The 16115-nt window shown below is 41.2% G+C and overlaps 4 protein-coding genes across 4 annotated transcripts; 2 read left to right on the forward strand and 2 right to left on the reverse strand.

Moving 5' to 3' along the window:
- The first annotated feature begins 11396 nt into the window (after positions 1–11396).
- On the forward strand, positions 11397–12417 carry LOC1276289 (zinc finger protein 706). Its single transcript, XM_315614.4, has 2 exons — positions 11397–11501; positions 11811–12417. The coding sequence occupies exon 2, from the start codon at positions 11814–11816 to the stop codon at positions 12048–12050; it is 237 nt and encodes a 78-aa protein (XP_315614.2). The 5' UTR covers positions 11397–11501; positions 11811–11813; the 3' UTR covers positions 12051–12417.
- A 54-nt stretch (positions 12418–12471) lies between these two features.
- Positions 12472–13597, reverse strand: LOC1276290 (zinc finger protein 706). The gene is made up of 2 exons (XM_315615.4): positions 13186–13597; positions 12472–13104 (listed from the first exon to the last, which is right to left on the reverse strand). Exon 2 carries the CDS (start codon positions 13096–13098, stop codon positions 12865–12867), a length of 234 nt encoding a protein of 77 aa, XP_315615.2. The 5' UTR covers positions 13099–13104; positions 13186–13597; the 3' UTR covers positions 12472–12864.
- Positions 13598–13739: 142 nt separating this feature from the next.
- LOC1276291 (mediator of RNA polymerase II transcription subunit 20) lies at positions 13740–14581 on the forward strand. Its single transcript, XM_315616.5, has one exon. It carries the CDS (start codon positions 13860–13862, stop codon positions 14514–14516), a length of 657 nt encoding a protein of 218 aa, XP_315616.4. The 5' UTR covers positions 13740–13859; the 3' UTR covers positions 14517–14581.
- Positions 14552–15711, reverse strand: LOC1276292 (CDAN1-interacting nuclease 1). Its single transcript, XM_315617.4, has 2 exons — positions 15345–15711; positions 14552–15265 (listed from the first exon to the last, which is right to left on the reverse strand). Exons 1-2 carry the CDS (start codon positions 15554–15556, stop codon positions 14584–14586), a joined length of 894 nt encoding a protein of 297 aa, XP_315617.4. The 5' UTR covers positions 15557–15711; the 3' UTR covers positions 14552–14583.
- Positions 15712–16115: the final 404 nt, after the last annotated feature.

The raw sequence follows: 16115 nt of genomic DNA on the forward strand, positions 1-16115 counted from the left end.
GTGCATCACATGAGCACATGAGAATATGGTTATTTTAAATTAGCATAAATTTGCTCATATCCTAGCATTACTAAATTACCCCTGTATACATTTTGTTCTGCCGACACAAATAATATCTTATATGAAATTTAAAAAAAATAATAATAATATCGTGCGTGATGTAGCTCAAAACATCCTTTTCTATTTAAACGGTCCAGAAACTCCAAATGAAACTTGTTTCGTTTCTTCGACTGCAGCCTTGTCGCGGAGTTTGACGCCCTTGGTACAGAGCTCGTCAACGCTCCAAATCGGTGCAATTTTACCTCTCCCTGGCGAGCGTTTTTGAAAGGCGTTGTTAAGGTTTTTGAAGGCTCAAGATGGACGCCAAAAAGCTTGCGCTGGTATGCGATTGTGTTGGTAGACAAAATTAAATGTCCAAATTAATAAATACACTTCACCTCTCCCTCACTGACCCCACGGGGTCCTAAATTTCATGTGTATGCCATATTAGCATCTGCGCTCTGCCGTCTCACTTACTCATACATGTTCCACTATCGCATCAACTGATCCGGCTGGAGGCTTTCGGGTAAAGCCAATATTGGTGCTTTTAACGGTGCTTTTATTAATGTATTTATTTTGTGCCGGCACTGGGCATGTTTGAGCGACGCATCCTACGGACCATCTTTGGCGGAGTGTGAAGAACCATGACCCAACCCAAGTGCCACAAATCCACTAAACGACCACTAAACGGCTTCTAAACGACTCAAGTTCTCTACCTAAACGGAATATAGAAAGACTTCGTTTAGCAGACGGCAAACGACTCATGCATTCTAAAAATAGCAAAAAAGCTGGTGGCGCTCTCTGTTGGTGGGATACCCCAACCAGTTGAGCTTCATCGCTTGGAGGAGAGCTTTCTCATTTCCTCTGTACTGTTGTATGGTTTCGCATCGAAGTTATGCATCGCTAGAACTAGAACGGCGATACAATTGTTTAAATACTAAACTCCAACCGAAACCACCAGTACTGAAGCAAGTGAGATTTGAGTAATGGTCGTTGGTGTTGATACCCACGTATCTGACCACACGACCATTCATATAGATTTTTGCTCAGAAAGTTAGAAGGCTATATAGGTCACGATAAGATGAAACTTGTCGAAACACATTGCGAGAAAAGGATAGCAATATAATGATGAGTTGTAATACGCCATCTATTGATCAAACCAATGAAGCTGTGGAGCTTTTGTTTTTTCTTGCAATGTGCTTTGACAAGTTTAATCTTATCATGACCTATATAGTCTTCTAACTTTCCGAGCAAAAATCTATATGAATGGTCGTGTGGTCAAGATACATGGGTATCAACACCATCGTCCATTACAGTCTGTTCCCGAGTTACGCGGTTTCTGCGTTTCCAGCGAATCCGCGTAACTCGAATATCCGCGTATGTCGAATTTCTCATTTTTTGAATAAAAATACTATTCAATACTCAGAGTTTTTTATTTAGTTTAGTACTTTTATACACTTTATCATTTATTTGATATGATTTATGTGAATTTGCTCTGTAATGGGATGGGATCCGAAGCCCCATTGAGGGATAATACAGGCTCTCCCATCCAACTCCTATTCCGACACGTCCTCGTCGTGCAGAGTGGTAACATGTGTCACCACATATCCAAGCTTGGGTACACGGGCTTGACCCAACCCCTTGGGCGGATGGTGGCACATGGCGAACCAGGAGGGGGGTGGGTATCCCGGGAAACTGGGTGCCTGAACGTCGGGGGGGCAACCCGACGCTAAACAAAACGGTCACGTGGGCGCGGGGCCAGTCACCCAGTCCCATGAATCAACGACTACGGAAAGCACCAGGAATCATCGAAACGGAACCAACGATACCGACCCAACGCAATGCCCCAGGACTACTCTGAAAATGGGCTCATGGAACGTACGCACTCTAAGCGAAGCCGGAGCCTTGAAAAAACTTGATGATGCCCTAGCCACACTGAGCATGGACCTCGTAGCTTTACAAGAGATTCGGTGGCTAGGGAACGGTGTGCACAACAGGCGTGGTAAGCATTGTAGATGCTTGCCCCAGGCATGACCTCATAATCATCCTGGGGGACTTCAACGCAAAAGTCGGTAGGGAGCCAATGTACCGCCAATACACTGGCTGTCACAGTCTGCATGAGCACAGTAATGATAATGGTAGTAGATTGGTCCAGTTCGCCGCAGCGAACAATCTGGTTGTAGGAAGTACCAAATTTGCGCGCAAAAAAATCCACAAGATTACGTGGGCGCACCCGGGTGGAGTATCCTTCAACCAGATCGACCACGTGTTAATAAGCCGCCGACGACAGTCGAGTCTGTTAAATGTCAGAACATATCGAGGAGCCAATATCGATTCCGATCACTACTTGGTTGGCTTAGTGATACGTTGTAGAATCGCCCGCCCCCGCGCCAATGGGGGCGGAGAAAACACGCAGGCTCGGCTCAACACGGACTCTCTAAGGGACATTGCTGTCCAACAGGAATTCAAAACCGCTTTAGAAGAGTCTCTACTACCAGAAGACAGATACGAAACTACGAGCGAGAGGTGGAACGCTCTAAAATCAAAAATAATAAACTGTGCAAGAAATATACTCCCACCACGTCGTGGCAACACCAAATCTGGCTGGTTCGACGATGAATGCAGACAAGTGACCGAACGTAAGAATACTGCATACCGAGCAATGCAGCAACGGCATAGAACGCGGGCATGCGCAGAGGAATATTCACGGCTTAGACGCGAAGAGAAACGAGTTCACCGCTCCAAGAAGCATGCTTTGGAAGAGCAAAACATGCGGGAACTCGAGCAAACCAGAGAGGCGTACGGACCGACACGAAAGTTTTACCAAGCGATAGCAGGTCACCGAAACAACGTTGTACCTAAGGTAACCTGCTGTCGCAACAAGGATGGAGATCTGGTCAGTAACCAGCCAGAGGTCCTCTCGCGGTGGGCTCAGTACTTTGATGAATTACTCAATGACCAGTTTAGCGAACAGCTAGAAGCGCCACTAGCAGATAATGTCATGCTACTGCCACCTAGCATAGATGAAACACGAAAGGCTATCCGTCGGCTGAAAAATAACAAGGCACCCGGAACCGACGGAATTGCAGCCGAACTGGTCAAGAATGGAGGTGCACGACTAGAAAACGAGATTCATCAAATTGTTACTGAGGTGTGGGATAGCGAATCGATGCCTTGTGATTGGAATCTCGGCATCATCTACCCCATATACAAGAAGGGAGATAGGTTGGACTGCAACAACTACAGGGGTATTACGGTGTTGAATACCGCCTATAAAATATTCTCCCTGATCCTTCAGGATCGCCTTGTCCCGCACGTCGAAGAGATAGTAGGAAACTATCAAAGAGGATTCCGAAACGGAAAATCAACCACTGATCAGATCTTCACCATGCGGCAGATCTTGGAGAAGATGGCTGAATACAAAAACGACACATACCATCTCTTCATAGACTTCAAAGCCGCATACGATAGCATAGCCAGGGTAAAACTGTACGACGCTATGAGCTCATTTGGAATCCCGGCCAAACTGATAAGGCTAGTTAGAATGACTATGACCAACGTCACATGCCAGGTGAGGGTGGATGGAAAACTCTCAGGACCTTTTGCTACCACCAAGGGTCTGCGCCAGGGGGACGGGCTTGCCTGTCTCCTATTCAACTTGGCGCTAGAGAGGGCCATCCGCGACTCGAGGGTGGAGACTACGGGAACCATCTTCTATAAGTCAACCCAGATCCTGGCATACGCTGATGATATAGACATCATTGGTCTGCGGCTCTCCTATGTAGCAGAAGCCTACCAAGGGATTGAGCAGGCGGCAGAGAACCTCGGATTGCAGATAAACGAGGCAAAGACCAAACTGATGGTGGCAACATCAGCGGACCTACCAATAAATAATCCAAATCTACGTAGGCGTGATGTACAGATAGGTGAACGCACTTTTGAAGTCGTCCCAGAATTCACCTATCTTGGGTCAAAGGTCAGCAACGACAACAGTATGGAAGTTGAGTTGCGCGCAAGGATGCTGGTTGCCAACCGGTCATTCTACAGCCTGAAAAAGCAGTTCACCTCAAAGAACCTGTCGCGACGGACGAAGCTGGGACTATATAGTACCTATATAGTACCAGTACTCACATACGCCTCTGAGACATGGACACTGTCCAAATCTGACGAAGCCCTCTTAGCCGCGTTCGAGAGGAAGATGCTCAGAAGGATACTTGGCCCCGTATGTGTGGAAGGACAATGGAGGAGCCGCTATAATGACGAGCTATACGAGATGTACGGCGACCTCACTGTCGTACAGCGTATTAAGCTCGCCAGGCTCCGGTGGGCTGGCCATGTTGTACGCATGGAAACGGACGACCCAGCCCGTAAAGTCTTTTTAGGCCGTCCACAAGGACAGAGGAGGCGTGGTAGGCCCAAATTGAGGTGGCAAGATGGCGTGGAGGCGTCCGCCATTAAGGCCGGGATAACGGACTGGCAGACGAAGGCGCGAGACCGTGAGCGGTTTCGGACACTCCTGAGGCAGGCCAAGACCGCAAAGCGGTTGTAGCGCCGGATAAAAAAAAAAAAAAAAAAAAAATTATGTGAAAAATTCTAATATTTCTGGTTTTTAAGCGGTTTCAATTTGTAAGCAAAAATGAAATTTTTACCGAACTTGATGCAAATTGTACTGATTTGACATATGGTCTGTCAAATTTAGAAAACCGCGTAACTCCGAATCCGCGTAAGTCGAGAACCGCGTAACTCGGGAACAGACTGTACTCAAATCTCATTTACTTCAGTGCTGGTGATGTCCATTGGAGTTTAGTATTTCAACAATCATATCGCCGTTCTAGTTCTAGCGATACATAACTTCAATGCGAAACCATACAACAGTACAGAGGGAATGAGAAAGCTCTCCTGCAAGCGAGGAAGCTCCACTGTGTCGCTATCCCACCAATAGATGGCGCCACCAGCTTTTTTCTATTTTTAGAATACATGAGTCGTTTGCCGTCTGCTAAACGAAGTCTTTTTATATTCAGTTAAGGTTGAGAGCTTGAGTCGTTTCGAACCCGTTTAGTGGTCGTTTAGTGGATTTGTGGCACTTGGGATATGGACAAACGAGGACGAAGCGTTCGAAGTGGGAGAAGGGGGCACAAAAGCTCACCTTGAAACGAGCACTGGAGGCAAGTAAAGGGAGGGTAGAGAAAACGAGCGAGATGCAGCGATATTCGAACGTCAAAAACACTCGCCATGCTGTACGGGACAACAAAAGCTGTCAAAATAAGCCTCGGCCGCTGTCAAACGAAATCCAGAGTGGCTCCACTCCAGGTCTAACCGTTGGTCAAAGTGGTCGAGTTACTTTATAGTCAAAACCGTTTTTTTTTCCATTCCGTATATATTTTATATAAAAGATCGGAGAAATAAATATCTATACAAACGAAAATATCTACAGCGTTTCAATTCCCTTCTTGGGACCCTTTCCTTTTCTTTTTTTTCATCTAAATCAATAAAAGATAATTACATTAAGTGGGAAAAGAAATTATAAGTGAAGTGTTTTCCGCGTAGGAGATGGAGGTCGACGACCCGGGAGGAGGTAGGACCTTCGGGTCTTACTTCGGCATTTTGGGAGACACAACAATAAAAAACACAAAAAAAAGAAGGAAAATGAGAGGTGAGAGAATAAATATAAACTTTAACGAATCGGAAAAAACAGAGGAGGTGTTCATGGTTGTGGAGAGTGACACTAAGGGAAAAAGTTTAGCAAACTACAATCCCTTTCTGTTCGCAAAGGCGACGGAGATGGCGATTGGAGGAAAGCCATTACAAACCACCATACTGAGAGACGGCAAAATGCTCATGAGAATGAGAAATCACAAAGAAGCCAAGAAATTATACAACATAAATCTAAACCACGGTGATAACTGTATAAAAGTGAAGGTGTACGAGCACAAAACTTTAAACACGAGTAAGGGAGTAATCCGTTGTGATGCCTGTAAGTTTTTGACTGAACAGGAGTTATTGGAAGGTTTACAACCACAAAATGTTACAGAGGTTTACATTATGAAGAGGAGAGGACAAAATGGTGAAATGTACAACACGAGAACGGCCATTCTGACATTTAAAACTACAGTGCTTCCCAGAAAAGTGGATATAGGATATTTTTCAGAACGAGTAGAACTTTTCATCCCTAACCCAATGAGATGTATGAAATGTATGCGTTTTGGCCATACTAAAAAATATTGTAGTAGGGAAAAAACATGTGCAAAATGCGGAGATTTATATCATGAAGTCTGCAACAACCCATTAAAATGCACAGCATGTGGTGAAAACCATTCATCACTTGATAAAGAGTGCCCAATTTGGAAAGATGAAGTTGAAATAAAAAAAATACAAACGGAAAAAAGAATCACGATCAGAGAAGCCCGCAGAATAAGAAGAGAAGTAGCGCCAATAGTACCTCGAAACTACACCACAATCAATTATTCAAAAATATTATCCGACAATACTTCAAAACCCATAACTACGGAAAAAAGGAGATTAGATGTAACTATTGAAGAAGATAACAATGCAAAAAAAATAAACGAAAACAACCGCCTTAATATTCAAAACAAAACAACTCACACAGATGAAACAGAAGAAATCACCGATGAACTTAATAAAAATTTAAATCAAAATACACAAAAAGTAAACGAAATAAACACAGAACACAACGATACTCTAATATACCTTAGCGACACAGATATTCAAAGAACAGAAGAAACAGGTAGGGAAATATCCCCTTAATAATATAAATTAACAAAGTATACACATAAATCAAACAAAAAAACAAATTAAATGTACAAACTAAATATAATTCAAGCAAACATCCAAAGCATCAAAAAAAATAGGGAAGAATTAATTCATATTCTAAAAGAGAACAATTACGACATTGCTTGTCTACAAGAAACATGGCTAAAAAACGAAAAAAAAATGACGATAAAAGGATACAACATGATACGCACCGACCGAAGTGATGGTTACGGAGGTACGTGCATTATATTAAAAAAACAAATAAATTTCAAAAAATTAACACTAACAGACGAAACAGAAGAAAACATTCAAACAACAGCAATATTACTACTTTCCACAAATACTATTCTGGTATCAATATATATCGCCCCCCAAACCCCCACAATAACACTAAAAAACACTATAACAAAAATACTCCACAACACTCGCAACCACAAAAAAATCATAATAGCAGGTGATTTTAACTCCCATCACACCTTTTGGGGTGATTCACAATCAGACAGAAAAGGAGAAATAATAATTGAACAAATAAATGGATCAAACCTAATTATTCTAAAAAATAATAAATATACTTGCATTCCCACCGACAACAACAAACGACAGACATCAATCGATTTAACAATAATATCGAAAGACATATACACTCATACACATAAAATAATAAAAGATAACCACATAGGAGCTAGCAACCACAAAATAATTGAAATTACAATAAATAACCATAATGCATTGCCTAAGGACATAACGATCATAAATAAAAAGAAAGTTAACAAACTTTTAAAGGAAATCAAACAAGACGAGATAAAAAACATTAAACAATTCACAAAAAGGGCTACAAAAATAATCAACAACAGCAAACACAAAATCCATTTTACCCTTAAATCATGGTGGAGCAAGGAGATCAAAGAGGCGTATGAAAAAAAAAACAAAGCAAGAAAAATATTTAATGAAACCAGAAGTATAGAAAATGCGATAGAATTTAGAAAAGCCACAGCGATCTTTAGATTAAACAGTAAAATGGCAAGAGAAAAACAAACAGAAATATCCATGGATAAGATTAACACAAACACAAATAATACTGAGCTTTGGAAACTTTTTGGAAAAATAACTTATAATAACACAAATCCAAAAGAATCTAACATAATTCACAATGAAGAGAATAGCGCTAAAAAATTCATGAATATAAATTTCATTAAAAACAAAAACTCCAAATTCAGAATTGAAATAGACCCAAACTTTACCACTGAAGATGAATTATTGAACATTGAAATATGGAATCAAATCCTAAACAAGAAAAAAAACACTACTCCAGGCATCGATAAGATAACATATGAAATGCTAAAAAACATAAATGACTATACTAGAAACACAATCATTGCCGATGGAAATAAAATGTGGCAAGAAGGAAAAATAACCAAAGAACTAAAAACAATAAAAATTATAGCCATTCCTAAACCAAACAAAGATACAAATGATCCAAACAATTATAGACCAATAGCACTAATACCAACAATAACAAAAATCTTAAATACGGCGGTACTCCTAAAACTAAACAAACACATAGAAGAAAACGACACACTACCAGAACAATCTTTTGGTTTTAGGAAAAAAAGAACAATCAATCAATGTATCAATTATCTCAACAACCACATTAAACACAACCAAAGAAAAAACCAAATATGTGGAGCAGTATTCATAGATTTAGAACAGGCCTATAACCATGTACATACACAAACACTTATAGACATAATGAGCATATCCAACATCCCCCCACAAATCATTATATGGACTTACGCCTTCCTAAGAAACAGAAATCTACAAATAACCAGTAATAACAAATCACAAAATATGCTAATAACGGATGGCCTACCACAAGGAGATGTCATGTCACCTACACTATTTAATATATACACCAAAGAAATACACAAAACCATACACGAAACACACCCAAGTAACACAATCATACAATATGCAGACGACTTTGTCATCCTCAGCAAGGGAAAAAATGAACGGGAGTTACAAACAAATCTACAAAAGGCACTAAACGCTTTTACCAAAAATGTGGAATCGCTAAAACTAACCATAAATATAGCAAAAACTAAATACATTATCTTTGGAAAAAAAGACAACAATATACGCTTAACAATTAGGAACACAAATATAGAAAATACAAAGATATACAAATATCTTGGTACCATAATAGATAATCAACTAAACTTCCAAAAACATGTAGAACACTTGAGAAACAAAGCCACTAACCGCTTAAATCTTCTAAAAATAGTATGCGCCAGACACAACAATTTAAATCCGGAAAAAAGTCTTAATATATACAGAGCCACCATCAGAAACACCTTAGAATCGGGAGCATCATACACACTAAATTGCAACAAAAATAAAATAAGAACAATGCACACCATTATAAATCAGGCCTTAAGAAAAGCTACAGGATGCACAAAAACTACACCAATTAACACATTGCATGCTATCTCCGCGGAAGTCCCTTTCAATTTTAGAAGCAACTTCACAGCCAGAAAGGAGCTGGTGAAAGACATAGTATACTCAGAGACAACAAGAAAACAATTAGACACACAACATAACACGCGAAACAAAAAAAGAAAAAAAACTTTCCAGGAAGAACTATACGAGAAAGATATAAATATTATAAAAAATATATATATAGCAAAAACTAACGACTTAAAGAAATATCCACCAATCAACACTGAACTCAAAGAACTAATAGGTACAAAAAACAATAACAACAAAGATACTCTAAAACAAAAAACACTAGAATACATATACAAAAATAATAAGGACAAACCAACCATTTTCACGGATGGAAGTATAACGTCAGATAAAGCGGGTATAGGAATATACATAAAAAATAAATCACACCAACATTACTACAACTACAACATAAAAAATCATTCGTCCATAACGACAATAGAACTAATTGCTATTAAAAAAGCACTTCAAACAGCGGCAGAATTAAAAATTGAAAAACCAATAATATACACAGATAGTCTAACTTCTTGCACTATCCTAAGGAAAACCTCCAAGGAAACAAAAATTGAGGAATTATTTTATAACATTTTAAACATAGCAAGTCAAATAGACGCTCAAATTATATGGATCCCATCACACATAGGAATAAAAGGGAACGAAATCGCAGACGACTTAGCAAAAAAAGGAACCATATCAAGCACAAAAATAAACAATAAAATCAGATACATAGACGCCATCAATATTTTTAAAAACGAAATGATAGAAAAAACACAAACATGGTTTAAAAACACGGCACAATCAAAAGGGAAAAAATTCCTATGCTTTCAAAATGAATTTAAAACAGAAATATGGCACAAACACATACAACTAAAAGGCAATGAAATAAAAACTATTAATAAAATAATAGCAGGACACGATTACTCAGAATACTGGCTAAGCATTATGAAAATAATGCAAAATGGAACATGCGAAACATGCCTGACACCAAAAACAGGGAGACATAAAATTTTTGATTGTAAAATATACCAAAGAAACACAGAGATCACTAAAGAAAACCTCACAAAGAACTGGCTAGACAAATCAGGTAAAACCTGCAAACAAATAATAGAGTTTATACAAAAAAACAATATATCTTTATAGAAATTTTAGGTTCAGGGACAACTAAATACACATCATATATACAAACGGTCACATTTCATACATACTTTCATTACGTACCGCAGTCTATATATCCATAACATTTTCCACCTCGTTCCTTCACATTTATTGACATATTTATTCACATATTTATTGAAAAAAAAAAATTTTTTTTTTTACTCAGTTATTTATCTACTTAATATTTTATACATTTCTATTAAAAACAAAAAAAATAAAAGGAAAACCTTACCTACAACTCGGGACCTCCATCGTATTTTTGAGGAGAAAGGGCAGGCCACATGCATCCTTCAATTCCACGAGAATTGCAACAAGATGAATAGAAAGCCATATGCCACTAGTCACAACCAGAACACCCTTTCTGCTGGAATTTGCCCTTAAGGTGGCAAATCCCAATTCAGAAACAGAGGGACGTGAAAAAATAAAAATAATAAGCAGAAAAATAAGCAATAACCAAACAACCGCATAAAAAAGAAACAAACAGAACAACTATTCTCTTACCTCACAAAAATAATAATAATATCAACTCATTCACAAAAAAAAAAAAACAAAAAAACCAGCACAACCCACAAACACAAACGAAAAAAAAAAAAAGAAAAAAAAAGATTTAAATTTAATTTAAGGAAAGACCATGAAAGGGGAACCATAATGGAAAATCGCTTAGAAATAATAAACCGAATCTAGCCCGGTATAACGTAGTCAAAAATACAATATAATACAAAAAAAATAAAAATAATAATAATAATAATGAACGGAGGAAATAACGGAAAAAAGACTAAGTAACTAACGACACAATATAAACCAACCTGGAAAAAAAGGAGACATGGATGACAGTCCACTCCCAAACTCAGATGGTACGCCTCTGATTATACCTCCCAAAAAGATTTATAGGAGGATGTAACCCATCAACCTAAACAGAAGAAGAAGAAGAAGAAATCCAGAGAGAAAATTTTGCATGCCAAGCACACGACTTTGTACATATTCCGTTGATTTCCCCCAAAACCTTTAACTAAAACGCACTTCCCGTACAAATTGTAAGTATTTCGTGCCCAGCAACTACAAACTGGCGGTGTTACGACGCAATGGTAGGAAAGGCGTTCCGCAAGCGGCCAGGAGAAAGTCACAACCACTTCCCACTCCATGGAGCGCTTGGGAAAACCATGACACACACATCGCTCCATGCACAGTGCCTGCGAGATATGTTCTCGAAACAACGACTCCCACCACCATGCGTGCGCGCCCGTACCAACTGTTCAGCAATGCGAAACGCGTGCATTCACTCGCTAACGGCATATGCGCTTACATTCACCATCCCCTTCCACCCGTTTTCTTCTCGCTTGCAGACGATGGCCCGTGGACACCAGAAGATCCAGTCGCAGCAGAAGGCGCAGGAAAAGGCTGCCAAGATGAAGAAGCAGCAGGGGCACGGGCTGAGCGACCAGATGAAGGCGGCCCAGAAAGCGCTCGTGTTCTCCTGCGCGGTGTGCAAATCACAGATGCCCGACCCGAAAACGTACAAGCAGCACTTTGAAAACAAACATCCCAAAAATGATCTCCCGGCAGAGCTGAAGGACGTCGTCTAAAGGCGAGCGGATGCGCAAGGGTGCACCACGCCGACCAACCACACACACTAACCCGCCAAAGGGGGTGATGCAGCAGACCGCTTTGGTTTGGGTGTACTTTTTTCCCTCCAGTTCTTTAAACAACCAGCAACCGGACACACACACACACAGAGACGATTGTGGTCTTCGATTAATTTAATTTCGTATCGCGAAATTAAGTAGAGAATTTAGCGCACGCAACGTTAGGCCATGATGAGCATTGCTTCTGTTCGGTTTTCCTAGGACTACAGGCAGGCTACCAATCCCTTTATTATTCTGAGCAGCAAACTCTTTGATAATGTGTAACGATAAAGTAAACTAAATAAAGCCGTTGACATTTTTTGAATAATTTACATGCGTTCGGGGGTTATTCGTAGTGATTGAGGCAAACTCAAATCCCATCTCAAGATATACACAATTTATCTTTATTTAATACTTGTCGTGTTGTGAGGTGGTCAGGTAGTGTGGAAAGCGCTTAGGGAAAGTTGTATCTCACAAACAAATGCACGATCGCTTTAAAACCGTTTTCTTTTTCTATCTATTTACATTGAACGTGTGGGTAGGAAACATGCAAACCCTGGGTGCTCTCTTGCACTGAATTAACTAAAACGCGCTCTAACTGTGGATTTGCAAGCATACGGCGGAAGCAGAAGGAAATAATCTCAATGTAAACGTAAGCGACTTTAACCGGCGGCATACACTAACCATCGTTGAAGCAATTCACGGAATCGAACCTCTCGGATAAGCGGGCATCCCCAATCTGTATCACGCCAGCGTGCGTGCGCCCGTCCGATTGTTAAACGTCCTTCAGCTCGGCCGGGAGTTCGTTTTTGGGATGTTTGTTTTCAAAGTGCTGCTTGTACGTTTTCGGGTCGGGCATCTGTGATTTGCACACCGCGCAGGAGAACACGAGCGCTTTCTGGGCCGCCTTCATCTGGTCGCTCAGCCCGTGCCCCTGCTGCTTCTTTAGCTTGGCAGCCTTTTCCTGCGCCTTCTGCTGCGACTGGATCTTCTGGTGACCGCGAGCCATTGTATGCTGGAATAAAGCCAATCCAAATACGGATGTAAGTTAGTCCCTCCCTTCATTATTTGCAAGGCATTTGCAGAGCTATCTTACCGATTTATAAACAGATTTTACACCTTAACTCGGTTGAAACGTACCACGCACCACGATTAGCCTCACCAGATGCAATCTGAACGCTTCCGAAATGGCTGTCAATCGCATCATCCCTTGTCGTCGCACAGAGGGTGGTTGATCCACTCAAAGCTGTGATGGGATTGGTAACTAAAAATTGCAATTACTTACAAAATCCCACTTTTTATACAAATCAAATAATTAAACATTGAACAATAGACGTTTCAGATCGATAGTTTTGGGTACATTTGATAAAACATCGTCCAAAATGCACTTTGCTATGCTGTCAGATATGCAGTTGAAAAGTGTGATACATTTACTATTTTCTACTTTTTCACTTGAACCACAACATTTTCATAAAATTTTAAAACTGTTCGATAACATGAATAGTGATTTTGTAAATCGAATTATTGATCACTTTTTTATTAAATAAACTTTATTCGTTTACATTCGGTACAGGGTGGTGTATTAACCAAAACTGACAGCATTCAAGCATGTTGTATCTATTTACCTTGACTAGTTTGACGATGTCATCTTTCGGCTTCGGTAAATAATAAACAACTTTGCGGCGACAACAACACTAAACCGGGCTCCCGTTGCTTTTTCTCATCAAATATTAAAGAAAGCGCTGTCTTTTCTGTTAGCACTCCCTGGAAATGGGCGTAACTGTGCTGCAACCGTACCCGCTGGAGAAATCCGGCGCCCAAACGATCGATTTTCTGCTGAAGCGTGTGGTAGCGCTGGGCGCCGTACCCGCCGGCCAGTTTCTGGTGGATTGTGAAACGTACAGCTCGAACCCGCAGCTGGGGCCACCGAAAACCGTACACATACTGCACAACTCCGAGCAGCCAGCGTCCGTCTTTTCCATCCTGGACACCGGTACCAAGCAGATACCGCTCGTGACCGATGGGCTGTTCGATCTGCTGATGACCCGAATCGCACCGGCCTACACCTCCAAGAAGCAGACGAAAATCGAATCCAAAGGGCAGCGCTTCGAGTTCGGCGACTTTGTGATCAAGCTGGGCAGCGTGACGATGAGCCAAAACTTTAAGGGCGTGCTGGTGGAGGTGGAATATCGGCCATGTCTCGTGCCGGGCAGTTGCTGGGAGTTGATGCGAGAGTTTCTGCAAGGATTTCTCGGCTCGAACGTGTCCAACTCGATGCCCGCCTACTTTACGCAACGCTCCAGCATCAACCCAAACCACTCGAAGGCGAACGAAATCTATCAGCCAATCGATACGATTAACCAGTACTTGGAGCATTTTACCAACTACCGGAAGCAAACAATGGCACCCGTTGGGGTACGGCCTTAACCTTAGCTTCGAGAAAACGCACGTACACGTTAAGGTTTACAATAAAATATCTATTAAATATCTAACATTATTTGATTATCCTATTGTCTTCGCTGCCCGTGTCGTCGTCCTCCACGATGGCAGGCAAATTAAAGGTAAGAAATTCCATCTCGTCTTTTGCCGGGAATCCATCCGTCACTATCACATAGTTCCCATTTTCCGGACAATCGGCAATGGTCTCCAGGTAGCCGAACCAGTAAATCACGATCCCGGGACCGAACCGATTGCCGTAGCTGGACAGCTGATCCTTCACGTACCGCTTGTGCGATTCCATGTCCCCGAACGACGCCTTACTCTCGATCCAGTTGATCACCTGGCCGCGGTACATGAACGGGACGGCCATCTTCAGGTCGGGCGTTTTGTCGTACCCCGTGCGCCGTAGATCGCCTTCGTCGTAGAAAACCATACCCGCATCACGGGCCATCTTCTTCAGCCGTACCTCATACTCTTCGCCGATGAACCGACGCACCAGATCGGTGATGGGTCCGTCCATCGTTTCGCTGTACAGACAGTAGCTTACATTTACGGCCAGCAACGAGTCGGGGATGAGATCCGGCATGCGAAGCATTTCGTTTAACTCCGATTTCGCCATGTCGCTGTAGATTTTGGCCAGCAGGATGCGGCACAACACTATCGATGGGATTTGTAGTTCGATGGCCATTTTCTGCAACACATCGTGGGCCAACGTTTGCCGAGCGGTTGCTTGATATCTAGAGCAGCGTAAACAGCGGGTCATTACTGCGTGTTTTCGACAATTTTACATGAATTATTTTCCCTATCGGTACTTACTCTTTCACTAGGGAAGCAGCTTTGGCACTGATTTTGGAATGATTCGATTTGACGCGCTGCACTACCTCCTTCGCCGTAATGCTGCCGAGTGTGTCGGAAGAATACTCCGGGAACTTGGCCTCCAGCTCCATGTTGCAGTTCACGAACAGGCCATGGTAGTTGCGGATAAAGTTCTGTATTTCGGTAAACCGTTTCACGCTTATAACCACCATCCTGATCCTTCGATGGGTCGCTGCATACAGATACCGTAGCTGGATGGGATGGAAAATTTCGCTTGCTTTTGAGCTGCTTGTGCGTTTTTTCCTCACAAAAAGGTAAACAAACAATCTGTGTACCCCGATGCAGTTGACAGCAGGTAAAGAAAAAGACAACAAATGCCAAGATGCTCGCAGAGGTGCGTCATCTATTTGTGGCTGAGGGAAGAGTGAATAAAATGAAGTGATTTTAGATGAAAAACATAATTTACCTGCAGCAGTTCTATTTTTACATCACATTTCATCTTAATTTTAAGCAAAAAGCTTAAATTTGATTCCCCTTTTTGCGTACCAGCTTGATTTGTCCGTTGTATTTTGATTCAAATAAAAACAGGTTAGATCAAACATGCTTATTGCGTGACAGCAGTAACCAAAGTTCCATTTGTTAGCCCAAGTCGTCTAAGAACTTCAATACATTTTCTATAAAATGTAGGAATATACTCTAGTTTTTAATGATAAAAGTCCATTTTTGATAAAAAATATTGTTCTATTTCTCCCCTAACCATTTATTATCGCT

The sequence above is a fragment of the Anopheles gambiae genome, chromosome 2 (assembly GCF_943734735.2).
Source record: "Anopheles gambiae chromosome 2, idAnoGambNW_F1_1, whole genome shotgun sequence".
NCBI classification, from domain to species: Eukaryota; Metazoa; Arthropoda; class Insecta; order Diptera; family Culicidae; genus Anopheles; species Anopheles gambiae.